Source organism: Dunckerocampus dactyliophorus, chromosome 7, assembly GCF_027744805.1.
Source record: "Dunckerocampus dactyliophorus isolate RoL2022-P2 chromosome 7, RoL_Ddac_1.1, whole genome shotgun sequence".
In the NCBI taxonomy this organism is placed as follows: Eukaryota; Metazoa; Chordata; class Actinopteri; order Syngnathiformes; family Syngnathidae; genus Dunckerocampus; species Dunckerocampus dactyliophorus.
The window spans coordinates 32258306-32271868 of record NC_072825.1 but is presented as its reverse complement, the minus strand read 5'-3'; the positions used below and the strand labels follow the sequence as shown (position 1 = coordinate 32271868).

The following is a 13563-nucleotide window of genomic DNA, read 5'->3' as shown; positions in this document are numbered from 1 at the left end:
TTGGCTAATTGGGATTTTTTCATTATGTTTTTTGAAAGCACTGTGGCAACGAGAGGAATGATTTAGCCGTGCAAGAGGATTACATCCCCAGGCGGTGTGTTGTTGTGTAACATTGAGGCAACAGCAGGAAACAACACCTCCGCAGTCGCCAAGGATTTTTAAACGTGCACTTCAACAGCCAAAAGTGTGCTGTAGAGACCTTTAGGGTCTTCAGAAGCGGGCTAGTCCAGTTAGAGCTGTGGAAGTGTGTCCATAAAGGAGGACATGTAGCTTTTACTTTTTACCACAGTGCTACACACCCCAGTGGAAAGCTGTCAAACACAAAAAAATGAGTTACTCCATAACCCTTTTTTTCACCCAAACCTTCATCTAAAAATCCCCGTCACAACAAGAAAGTCCAGTTCCAACAAATGGCTTAAGCAGCTGCGTCCTTTCCCTGGTTGAAATCGAAGTGACCTTCCATTATCTTAATTATGGCTCATTAGCTCTTTGTGTGACATCCTCATCAGAATGTTTGGATTTGTTAGGTGGAAAGACATCCTGTGTCTCTAAGGGGTCTAAAACGGAGCACAGTCGGAAAAGTTGACCTTTAATGACCCTCCCTGGGCCAATTAGTGTGTATTTCACTGTTGGTCGAAAGCAGCGGATAATTCGCACAACACAAATGCTGCCACTTTGTTTTAGGCAGCCTGACACTGATGCATTTGTGCAAGACTTTTAATAGCTGTTGAAACACAAACATTCTCACCAATGCTACTTTGTGTTCTACTGTTCTTGCTCAACACATTCAGAGTCAATAAGAAAAAAGCAAATATGAACACACAAGTCCATATTTTTTGTTTTTTAGTCGTTTTGGACAAAAGGCTATAATGATATGGCCTCCAAGCATCAAATGGAATTGTTGTGGTGTCCCCCCTGTGCTGCTCGCAGCTGCTAGGGAGGATATTTAAGCTGGGCTATTGGTCATTTGGGAGAGTAAGGCATGCTGTGATGTACAGTGAACCACCGCACATTCGCATTTCTGCATTTGTGATAGATTTTTGGTCAAAAATATATCTAAATATATAAATATGTGATAATACAGGTGAAATGTACGGCACGCGCAGAGTATCCACAGGTTCTTAAAAAGTATAAAATCCAATCATTTGAATTTAAGGCCTGAAAAAAATGAACCTTAATCTCTTGTTTATCGTGGCTAATTGGTTCCATACCCGACCGTGATCAGTTAATTTCTCTGAAGTAGGATTCCTTATTTATAAATGGAATATTTTCATAGCTAGAGCATAGAAAACCTGTTTACGACCTTCTAAATAGGTTTTTTAACATGATTACAGCCCTCATGAGGGCATGACATGAAGTGACACCCGTAGAGTCACCTTTACACACATTACCCAATATAGCAGAAACATATAGCAAAGAGAAAATAAGCCATGTAAGACATACATAAGACTTTGAATGTGTTGACAGGAAGTGACGCCAGGGGTTCAGAGTTGAGTGTTAGCTTAGTGTAGGTTACAGTAGCCTGTGTTAGGGATTATCGTGCCTGTCAAACCTACAATAAAAGTTTGTAGTTCCAGCAATCAAGTCTGGTGTTTATGCGGTAATACTACTGCCACCTAGTGACCAGTGTAGAATACTACACATCATCACAATGTCTTTGAATGTGTCTTCTGAATGCCTTGGCTTAATTTTTGCCATTTTTATGCTTGAAAATGTTTAATTTGGGAATAAAAACAATCATTTTGCTGAAATATGTGTATTTTTTGACAAATCATTTAACCACAAAACAGCATGATTCATTAATTAACATATTTTTTAAAAACCGTGATCGAGTGAAGCTGTGAAATTCGAAGCGCATAGTAGCGGGGGACGACACATACCCTGTACTGGACATACATTTCAGTTTCACTTTGAAATGTTTTGATTTTTGAGTACATCATAGCATCACAACAAAATGAAACTGAACAAAGTGAATGACTTGTTTTAGGTGATAGTTGAGCATTTTGTATTCTAATGTGAAAAAACTGTGAATAAATTCCAATACTTTGCAAGTAATTCCAGGCCGCTGCCACAGCTTAATAAATGTACCTGTTCACGGATCGTCTTGCTTTATCACTTATTAGTAGTGAGTACCTTGACATTTGATGATTTAAAATGCATTTAATAAAACAATGGCAGGAGAGTTTGGAGGGGGCGGGAGTCTGAATTACTCAGGGATTTTGGCTATTCGTTGGTTGGTCCGGAAGGAAACCTTGGCAAAAAGCGGGGATCGGCTGTAACAATCAACATTTTAATCATCTTCCAACTCGTCGAAACAACTTCGCATCCCATGTTCTCCTTTCTTATGAACTCTGGGTGTGATTGTATGATGGTGACCATGGCGACCACTCACCACTGGCTTTCTGCAGGTATCTCAGCCTCTGCTTCATCTCTGGTCCGTTGTCCTGATTGTTGTTGTGACACGGAGACTCCTCCTCCGTCAGCTCCTCCGATATCAGAGACAAAGCGGCCGAGAGTTCATCCCGGCTCCCTGAGTGGTTCCCGGCGTTTCCTGGTACTTTGTCTTCAGACCTCTCTAGGCCAGAGGAATCCTCCGGAGTAACCGGTTCTGCATGGAGGGCGGGGCTGGAGGGGTCAGAGGGGCTGCAGCTGCCCAGGGAGCCGAGCACAGAGCTGGGACTGGAGTGAAGGGACAGGGAGGGGGTCTCTGGTTCCCTGATTCTGGTGCAGGGCGCCCCGTACGGTTCCTGGATGAACCCCACGAACATGACCCCCTGGTCGGCCGCATCCTGGATCTGCTGTTATGTCAACAACAAACAAAAAGTTTGAAAATGTTAGGAGTGGAATGTCGCGCCACAGCAGTGTGTGAGCCACAAACCACACGCATGCTATTTTTTACAATGAACTAATAAGACTTCAGGCATCCAGTCGAACAAAGACCGCCAGTCAATAGCGAGAGCAGAATACGGCAGTAAACCCGATACACATTTGACATGGACAAAGCGCACATGCTCAGTCGTGCTGCTCATCCTGCAAGCACGACACTTGCATCTAAAATGTAGCCTTTTTAACATCATAGCCTAACACTCGGTGACAGTAACACGTTGCATGTTTCAATTTATCTCTTTGTGTTCCCGCTTCATTTATTTGATGAAGAGAACCACACACACACACACACACACACACACACACACACACACACACACAGTTACATCCTAGTCAACTGGCATTTTATGTCCATCTTGTGATGGTAGCACGTAGAAAGATTGAGCTATTCACTGTCAAAGAATGTTAATGATGCCATTCTCAGCATCCATACACAGGCCCCTGCTTCCTCCACCCCCACCCCACCCCACTCCCCCACCACACACCCCCACCCCCCTTTCCCATCTCCATCTCGAGCGTCTGTGATGGAAGAGAATAAAAATCAAATTGCAGGTTATTCACTATGAAATTAAATTGGAAAACAGTCAAATGGTTTCCCAGCCTTATTGCTCAGTGCGCTTCCACGCTTCCACGCCACGCTGCTCCTTCCATTGTGTCCAAATGGAATCACCCAGATAAAAGGTTGTTTTCATTTAAAGCTAATGCAGGCAAGCGGTGGACGGGGCGGGGGTAAGAGATGAATGGATGGGAGAGATCGCTCCCTCACATTTGGATGATTGAATGGATTTTCAGTAACACTATCATCATTAACATCATTTCATGAAAGGCCTTGTTTGGCCAAGTAGAACATACGTAGTAATAATAATAATAATAATAATAATAATAATAATAATAATAATAATATAATACTGTCTGCCTTGCTGGCGCCGTCCTAGCGTTGGGAGGGTGTGGCCTGGTGTCTTCCTGCTCCACGGCGGTCCGCGCTCTCCGCGCCTGGGTTCTGGATTGTATGTCTGGTACCCCGGGGTCCCCGGCTCCGCTGCTCCTTGGGTTACCAACGGGGATAGAGCGAGGCTTCCGGGTGTCGGGCAGTCGACCACTGTGTGTGCGCGTGTGTGTATGTGTGCGCGTGTGTGTGTGCGCGTATATGTGTGCATGTGTGTGCGTAGGAGTGTGTATGTGCGTGCGTGTGTGTACTTTAATTTATTTATTTATTTTAGTTATTTCTTTTGGGGGGGCCATACAGGGGTTTGCTCTGTGGGGTCGGGTGCTGGGTGATACGTCTCTGCCGCCCGTGCCTCCGCCGTGTGGGTGGAGGGTGTGCCTCCTGCATCCCTGGGCGGGGCGGCCCTGTGTCGGGGGTCAGGTGGGGGTTGGCCCGGGGAGGGCCGGGCTCCGCTCCCTGGGGGTGGGGGCATGGGGGGATTGGCGCTTCTGGCGTGGTCGGGCTTCTTTCTGGTTGTGGGGGCGTCTCTGGGCCTGCCAGTTTGTGGCCCCCCGTACTCGTCTGCCTTTGTGGGCTGTGATCTTTCGCTGGTCTCAGGGGTTGGCAGTCTTCCGGCCCGCCGGCGCCCTGTCCTTGGCTGGGATTACCTCTCTGCAGCCCCTTGCTGGTCTTCCCGGGGGGGAGGGCTCTCTGGGCTGGCTCTTGGGGCACTGATCTTTGTGCTGCCTGCCCCTGTGGGCCTGGTGGCCTTCTGACGGCGGGGGCTCGGCCTGGCTATTTGAGGCGGGGCTCTCTGGGAGGTGGAAGGCGGCCCCTTTCCTTTCATGCATTCTCAGTGACAATTACACGCCCACACATTCTTGCACCTTTATAGATATGAAGTCTTCCCTACATACAGAGATACCTGTACATATGCACACTCACAGTACATACGTACTTCCCCACATTACTCACTGAGTTAACCAGGGTGTTATTATGTTGTTGGTTTTATTACAGCAACGGTGATATCAGCAGTATGACTATAGTTTTTTTTACAATGATGTGCATTACAGTAATTATCATTCTGTTCACTATCATAGTTCATCATTTCATGACTACTATTATGTGTGACTGTTTCAATGCAGTATTATCATTGTGATCACTATCATAGTTCATCATTTCATTACTACTATTATGTGTGATTGTCATTGACAGCGTTATCATTGTGGTTGTTGATATTGTTTTGTCCTTTGTCCTTAAGTCCTTGTTCGTCTTTATAGTTGTCAAAGACATTTATTTGCTGATGTCGTTCTGTATGTTTCTGTTGTTCTGTTCTTGTTGTCACAATTGTTGTTGTTGCTGCTGTTGTCCCCTCCTACTCCGGTCCGGTCGCTCCAAATTTGCTTAGTAACAAGCATCAAAGTCAAATAAATTCTGTATAACAGGGGAAGTGTATATCACACTTCTCCCTGGCAGAGTAAATCTGTTGACCACTTGATGGCATTTAGATCTACAATTCTATCTGCTTTAAAGGCTGGACAGGACAGGGGTAGAAGAAAAAAAAATAAATAAAAATAATCATAATAATACCATATAAAAAAAGATAATAGCGTCATGTGGACTTTTGACAGAGTCAGAGAGGTATTCAGTGAACAATACAACATGTTCATTATTGTGTCCTGTATCATACTGAAGGCTCTTTCTCATGTTTTGGTTACCTTATTTCACTACATGAGAGGGTCAAGTACAACCACAACAATGACCACATTGTTAGATCATACAGTACACTTCCTACAGCTCTAGTATTTGCTCCGTGTTTTGGACAGTATTTATTGCGTGTCCTTCACAAGGTCGCTGAACGACGTAACATATTTATATGCAAAAATTGTAAACATGGTACTTTCCGCAAATAGTGTGGGGGGGGGGGGGGGGCGTTTATCTACTCAGTTGCAGATGGGGTGGCAGAATGTCTTTTAGCAGGCACAGTAGCCTATCGTACTTGTCAACCCTCCCGGTTTCCCCGTTTTCTTTCTCTTGTTTACATTTGTTCCCAGAAATTTTCTGCATTTTAACTTTCACCAAAATCCCCTCCGGTACCGCAGGTGACAACGGTGACGGTATCCAGGTGAGGACAATGGTACATATTTTTTGCCTAAATTTAGCACAAAAATGGCTACATGAACTAAAATAGAAACATCAGTCATTGACATTGTGATGATATGTAGTATTCTACACTGGTCACTAGGTGTCAGTAATGTTACATTGCTGAGACAATAGCCACTGCAGGAAGTACTGTACAGAAACCACACGTTATGAAAGGAACAACAACAGGGAAATTTGGGGTGTCTTTTTTATGCGTTATGTCTTTTTTTCTGTTCTGATGTCTACCATATTGGGTAATATAGTGTAAAGGTGACTATAGGAGTGTTATGATGGCGAGAGGGCTCTAATTAAACAGGTTTTCTATGCTCTAACTACGAAGATATTCACTTTAGAAATAGGGAATCCTACTTTGCGGAAATTCACTTATCACGGTCAGGTACCTTGCTGTACTGTATATACTGAACTAAAACATAAAAATAGCACTTTTCTTTTTGCGCTCATCATTCATGAGCTGAAAAAAATGCTCAAACTTTTTCTTTGTATACAAAAAGGCCTATTTCTCTCACATGAAAAACCGCCCCAAATACACAGCACATTTTGGAGTGGCCTTTTATTGTAGCCAACCTAAGGTACACCTGTGCAATACTCATGCTGTCTAATCAGCATCTTGATATGCCTCACCTGTCAGGTGGATGAATGCTGAAAGCTCACCAACACAGATTTAGACAGATTTGTGAACAATACAGTCGTCCCTCATTTAACGCGGTTAATTGCTTTGAGACCTGACCACCATATTGAATTTAACAAGAAGACTAAAAGACAACACAACATCAGCAAAAATGAAAACCTCAGCGGTAATCTCACAAAAAAAGATGTTATAAAAAATATAAATATAATATAAAAAATACTAATAGCAATAAGTTTTAATGTAATGACAAAAAAATCGTAATTTTACGAGGAAAGTGTCCTAATATTGTGAGGAAAAATAACATAATTTTGAATGATTAATGAAGGACGTTATTTTTTTTTAAGATGTAATATTATGAAAAAAAACTAGGTTGTAAATTTTGGAAAATTAGGTTGTGGAAAAAGTTATGTTATAGGAATAAAGTCAACATTTTATGGCAATGAAGTCATAGTTGCAAGAAGAAAGTTGAAATACTTAAAAAAAAAAAACAACAACTGCAGAAATTAAAAACACAGCTGTAATTTTACAAAAATAAAGCAAGAATAGAAGAATAAAAAAAATAGAAAGTCTCAATTTTACGAGAACAAACTTGTACTATTAGGAATAGTAATAGTAAAAAATAATGTCATTTTAGAAACATAGAGCTGAAATATTCAAGACTTTTTAAAGTCGTAATATGAGAAACAAAAAAATCAAAATGAAGTTATTTTTGGAAAAGGTTGGGGATAAAGTTCTAATTAATAATAATTATTATTCTACTAATAATAATTGCTATATGTGTATAAACTCTAAATAGTATGGGAATAAAGTCATAATATTGTGAGAAAAACATTTAGGAAGATTATCTAAGAAAAAAGTTTAAATATTTGGAACAAACAAAAACAACAGCAAAAATGGGGAAGACTGATGGTAATAATATGCTATAGGTTCTTAGCATATCTACACGTGCTGCTTTACAACATATGAAAGTGGCCCTTGCATCCTTTCATTTTTTCATGTGGCCCTCATTGGAAAGTCGAAAGTCGAAAGTCGAAATTACAAGTCGAAAGGAAGGTATGTAGGTTTTTTTTCTCTGAATGTACCAGGATAATCCCGTGCCCCTGCCTGTTTTTTGTTTTTGTTTTTGTTTTTTCTTGTGCCCCTGCCTGTTCTCCCTGTAATATGCCCAAAGATGACATCATATGGTGCGCATGAAGCCTTGAGAAATGAACCTTTTCGTGAACCAGATGGATGGAAAGATTCTAGGTCACCCCTTGTCCTCGCTACTCAGTCTGTTCCGGACATCTCGCCCTTCACCTGTCTGGTTTCAAATCTCCACGCATGCGCATTGTGTGCTCTTGCACTTCCCCGGCTTCACCATCGCCGCGGCCGAGGCGAACCGGCATCCAAAGATTGAATCAGGTAACATCTTCAAAATGCACACACTTTCCGAGCAGTTTCAAGTTTCGCTATGAGTGTTAGAAGCAAGTCTTTATTAGAAGCACGTCGCTTTTCTCTCATTGATATTTCAAAAGCAGAGTTTGATTTACTACCTGCTTTGATTAGCTCAGTCCTCATGCTAGCTAACTTTTCTTCTCACCTCAGATTAAACCCTCTCTCCCAGATATCGAAACATTTCTCAACACCATAGAATTACCAAAATTAAATGACGAACAGGTGACCAACTTAGATGTACCCATTTCATTAATAGAACTCCATAACGCTCTACACCGGTTGCCGAATAAGAAAGCACCAGGACCTGACGGTTTCCCTGCCGAGTTTTATAAAACATTCTGGTCATCACTATCTCCAATATTTCTTAGAATTGTTTTGGAAATTAAAGACAGTTCATGCTTGCCTCCAAACATGAACTCAGCTACAATCAGTCTCCTGCTGAAACCGGATAAGGACCCAACACTACCTTCCAGTTATCGTCCAATTTCACTGATTAATGCAGATCTTAAAATAATATGCAAAGCGTTAGCTATAAGGCTGGAAAAAGTTACCCCTCATATAATACACCCTGATCAATCAGGATTTATCAAGGGGAGAAACTCAACTAGCAACGTACGCCGTCTAATCAATCTGATTGATTACTCTATCATCCATAATTTAGAAACCACAATTGTCTCATTAGATGCTGAAAGAGTAAACTGGAAATTTCTCTTTGCAACACTACAACAATTTGGCTTTGGAGATTCATTTAGAACATGGATTAAAATACTATACAACACCCCGAAGGCCTCTGTTTGGACCAACAATCACATCTCTCCAGAATTTACTTTACAAAGAGGTACTAGGCAAGGGTGTCCACTCTCTCCCTCACTATTTGCTATCTTTATCGAACCTCTTGCAGCTGCAATTGGACAACATATAACTATTATGTAATTATTAATATAAAGTATTAAAGGGATCCACACCACAAATGTTCATCATAAGATAAGCCTTTATGCTGATGATGTATTACTCTTCCTAGATAATTCACATTCCTCACTTCACCAATCTATCTCACTCATTAACAATTATAGCACCTTCTCAGATTACTCCATTAACTGGTCTAAATCCACAGTACTGCCCATTAATTTTGGTTTCCAGAGCACCCCCTCTATACCACTGTGTTCAGGGAACATTAAGATTCAAGATTCAAGATTCAAGAGAGTTTTATTGTCATGTGCATGGTAAAACAGCAGTTATACCATGCAATGAAAATTTTATTCTGTTCATTCTCCCAAGTATTTGGGTATTAACATTTCCTCCAACCTGTTAGACCTGATCCGCTTGAATTATACTCCACTATTGAAGTCAGTAGAGGATGATCTTGCACGTTGGAGAACCTTGCCCATCTCACTTACAGGCAGAGTATCCACCGTGAAAATGATGATTTTACCAAAGGTTAATTATCTATTTTCCATGATCCCCACCAAACCATCGATAATTTGGTTCAAGTCATTAGACTCATATATAAATAAATTTCTTTGGAAAAATAAGCCAGCACAAATAAGTCTCAAAACGTTACTAAAATCTAAAGAATATGGGGGCTTAGAACTCCCAAACTTCCCGAACTACTTCCTTGCAAACAGGTTACAGTATATCTTAAAATGGATCAACCCTAACCCATTGGATTATTTATGGCTAGACATCGAACAATCACTTAGCCACGAAATCCCAATTTGTAACCTGCCCTTCATTAGCCAAATCCTCTGGAAAAATAATTGTTTTAAAAGTATAAATATAAGCACCACTCTGACAGCTTGGTGGGAATTTCTAAAAATAACAAAATTCTCGCTCACTCCTTGCCAATACACTCCCGTCTGGAATAATCCTGACATCTTGCTTAAAAAGAAACCATTAAATTTCCCAACATGGCACGAAAAAGGAATAAGTTGTATGAAAAATATAATTATAGGAAACAACTTTATCTCATTTAACGACCTTGTTACACAGTATGGAATAAATCATAACAAATTTCTTGAATACATACAAATTAAATCCATAATTAAAGCAAGTTTCAGGACTATATCATGGGAAAGCAATACCACTATTGACCAATTTTTTTAAATATCTGCCCCTAAAACATTATCTAAATTATATGTTCTTCTTTCAAAAAATGACAAAACAATCGGAGTTCCAATCTCCAAATGGAGCTCAGATTTATCTACAAGCTGTGACCCTGAATTCTGGAAGCAAATATGTCTTAATAATTAATTATTTTAATAATTAATTATTTTAATTAATTATTTTAATAATTAATAATAATTTTTATATGGACTTATAGCTTATTCACTTATTCACCTGCTGAGGAGACTGAGGTCCTTTGGTGTGTGCAAGACTCTTTTACGGACCTTTTATGACTCTGTGGTGGCCTCAGCCATCTTCTATGCTGTGGGCTGCTGGAGAGGGGGCAGCACGGACAGGGACAGGAGCAGGATCAATAGGCTGATCAGGAGAGCGAGCTCTGTCCTGGACGGTCCTCTGGACTCCGTGGAGGAAGTGGGGGAGAGAAGGATGTTGGCTAAGCTGACATCCATCATGGACAACACCTCTCACCCGCTACATGACACTGTGGGTTCCCTTAGCAGCTCCTTCAGCAGCAGACTGTTACACCCACGGTGTAAGAAGGAGAGGTTCCGCAGGTCCTTCATACCGACCGCTGTCAGGCTCTACAACACCTGCACCACCTGAACCATGTTGTAGTCAATATGCATTCTTTACACTGTTCTCTTTATTTATTGGTATTTATGTTTATGTGTTTATGTTTCTTATGTTCTTATTCTTTCTTGTGTTTTCTTTCTTTTTGTGGGAGAATGAACAGAATAAGATTTTCATTGCATGGTATAACTGCTGTTTTACCATGCACATGACAATAAAACTCTCTTGAATCTTGAATCTTGCTTGCTTGCTGCTGTAACAAGTAAATTTCCCCGCTGTGGGATAAATAAAGTACACACATAATGCTTCTCGGTCAATAAATAATCCCAACCTACAGCTGATTCAGTTTAAAATCCTTCATAGAGTACACTACACAGGACATAGAATGTTTAGAATGGGCTTAACTGACTCTAACATCTGTACACACTGCTCAGACCATAGAATGGATGACTACTTACACTCCATGTGGACCTGTGCTCCCATTAACAATTTTTGGCACCGAGTGTGTGAGGACCTATCTTTGGCACTTGGGTTCTCCATTCCTACCTCCCCTTTACTATGCCTGCTGGGCGATCTCTCCACAATTGATGTAGAAACAAACCAAACACAGCTTCTCATCACTGCATTAAGCATCGCCAAGAAAACCATTCTCATCAATTGGAAATCAAGGAAGAAAGTGAACATAGCTCTTTATAAAAATCTTTTGTTAGATCATATAGCTATGGAGAGAATGTCTGCTGAATCTAAGGAACAAATGTCAGAATTTCAGTCTATATGGGCACCAATAATTAATTCCCTGACCTGACTCTGGGGGGGGTGAGGGGGTCTGTCTTTGCCCCTGGGGGTCTCGTTCATCTGGCTCGGGGTGTGGTCCTGGTCGCTGGGTGGCCCTGGTGCCTCGGGGGCGGGCGGGGGCGGGCTTGGTGTCCCGGGTCTTCTTTGCTGGGCTGCCTGCCTGGGAGGGCTGGTGGGTGGTGGTGTGGAGTGATACGGGTCGGGTGATGGGGTGGGGGCGGGGTCGGGGGGGCCGTCCAGGGGGCGGCGTTGGTTGACCTACGGGGAGGTGGGTGGGCGGGGTGCTGCATCCTGCGGGTGCCGGGCGCCTACTGCTGCTGGGGGGGCCCGTGTGCGGCTGGTGGCGCTGGCTCTCCCTCGCCTCCTTTGCCTCTGGGGGTGGGGCGGGGTCTGCGGCGTGGCGGGGTGCGGGGCGGGCGGGGGCATCTGCTTGGGCGCCGGGCGGGGGGCCGCTCCTCTCGTGGGCCCTGTCGTGCGGTGCTTGCTTCTCTGTCCCTCCCTGGCGCCTCTGGCTTGTGTGCTTTGTGGGTGTGGCCGTGCTCCGCTCTATGTGGGGTCCGGTGCTCTTGTGGTCGTCGTAGAGTTGCTCCCTTGCCCACCGTGGTGGTATGCGGGGGGCGCGTGGGCGTGGTCCCGCTGTCCTGGTGGCGGTCGGATCTGCCTTGGGGCGTGTGGCTGGTCCGTGGTGTTTGGCGGTTTGGGGGTGGTGCTGTGGACGCTACCTCCGGTGGGGCTCCGGTGTTGGGCGGCGCTGGGGGTATCGCCTCTGGTTGGTTGGGTGGGCCGGACTGGGCATCCTGGCGGGCCGGGTAGGGTCTGTGGTGTGTCCTGCGGCCTGTGGCTCGCCCGAGCCTGGGCTGTGGTGGGTGGCCAGTCGGTCATGTGTCCTTGGTCCCCCCCTGTTCGGTTTGGGCAGCGTTGGGGTGTGGGGCCCCCGTCCTTTCTGTTCCACTGCACCACCTCACATACATATAGGACTTTGGGGGGTGGCCTAGGGTCGGGCGTGGTTGGGGAGGGGAGCTGCCTTGCGGTGCTCCTTTGCCCCTGCCATGCCACTGACCTGTTGCCCCCCAATTTTAATCGCAGCGTAGACACTTAAGGTTTGGGGGAGCTGGTCAGGAGAGGGGCCCTCTGAGCGGCAGCTGTCCCCCGATTTTAATTGCATCATTAGCTATCATCCACATACACACCTACCATATACATGCACACAGATACACCCCTCAGGGACACAGAGACCAGCTCTGCATAGCTGTCCTCTTTTATTTTATTTTATTTATTTATTATTTTTTAATTGCATAATAGACACAATCAGTGCCCCAGCTCTTCACCAGGGCTGACTCGGCAGGACGCGGTGGGTGCTCCGAGCCACAACCCCCCCAAACAGGTGAAACAGTGTCGCTGTCTTCACTCGCACTGCTCCTTGAGCTTTGCTTCTCTATTGTTGTTCCAAACGTGTCACTTTGGAGTCCATTGAACAGCTGGTTTTACGCAGCACAGCCTGTTATATCTGTTAGATCCTCTTGGACTAAACTGAATCCAAGTATTTGGCTCACCCGTCCCGTGCTTACACTGTTTTATATCAGATAAAAACAAGTACAATGCACCGGCCAAAATGCAACGTTTCCGCATCGGCCATCAGCCAGCAATCCATTCTACTTGGTCCCATAAGGTAGGCTATGTCAGTGCAACATAGCGACACTCAAGTCACAAGGCTCAGGCCAGTTGTGAGTGGACAAGGTTGAACGGATGCTGGCTTATGTGGAAAACATGGCTTTTGGCATGCACGTTTAACTCAGTAGTGAGTAAGCAAAGGACAGGTGGCTGAGCCAGCCTGCTTGATTTCAGTCCAGTAATAAATGTGAGGAACAATCAACAGATAAAGAGGTGGTGCATAAAACGAGATGCCCGGACACACGGTTCCACAAGACAAGTATCTGTGTGTAAAATGAGGGATGCTCCACTTGCCAGGAACGAGGGCCATGAGGGAGTGATTTGAGCAAGAACCACCACTGGAGAGAAGCAAAGCTCGAGGAGTGTG

The 13563-nt window shown here is 43.8% G+C and overlaps 1 protein-coding gene across 2 annotated transcripts in view; it reads right to left on the bottom strand.

Annotated features, from left to right (window-relative positions):
- The window catches only part of LOC129184722 (raftlin-like), a 152238-nt gene that overhangs the window by 56269 nt on the left and 82406 nt on the right, over nt 1-13563 (bottom strand). For both annotated transcript variants that reach the window (XM_054780945.1, XM_054780946.1), the window contains one exon: nt 2393-2798. In XM_054780945.1, coding sequence (XP_054636920.1) covers nt 2393-2798 — 406 coding nt within the window. The remainder of the gene's footprint in view (nt 1-2392; nt 2799-13563) is intronic.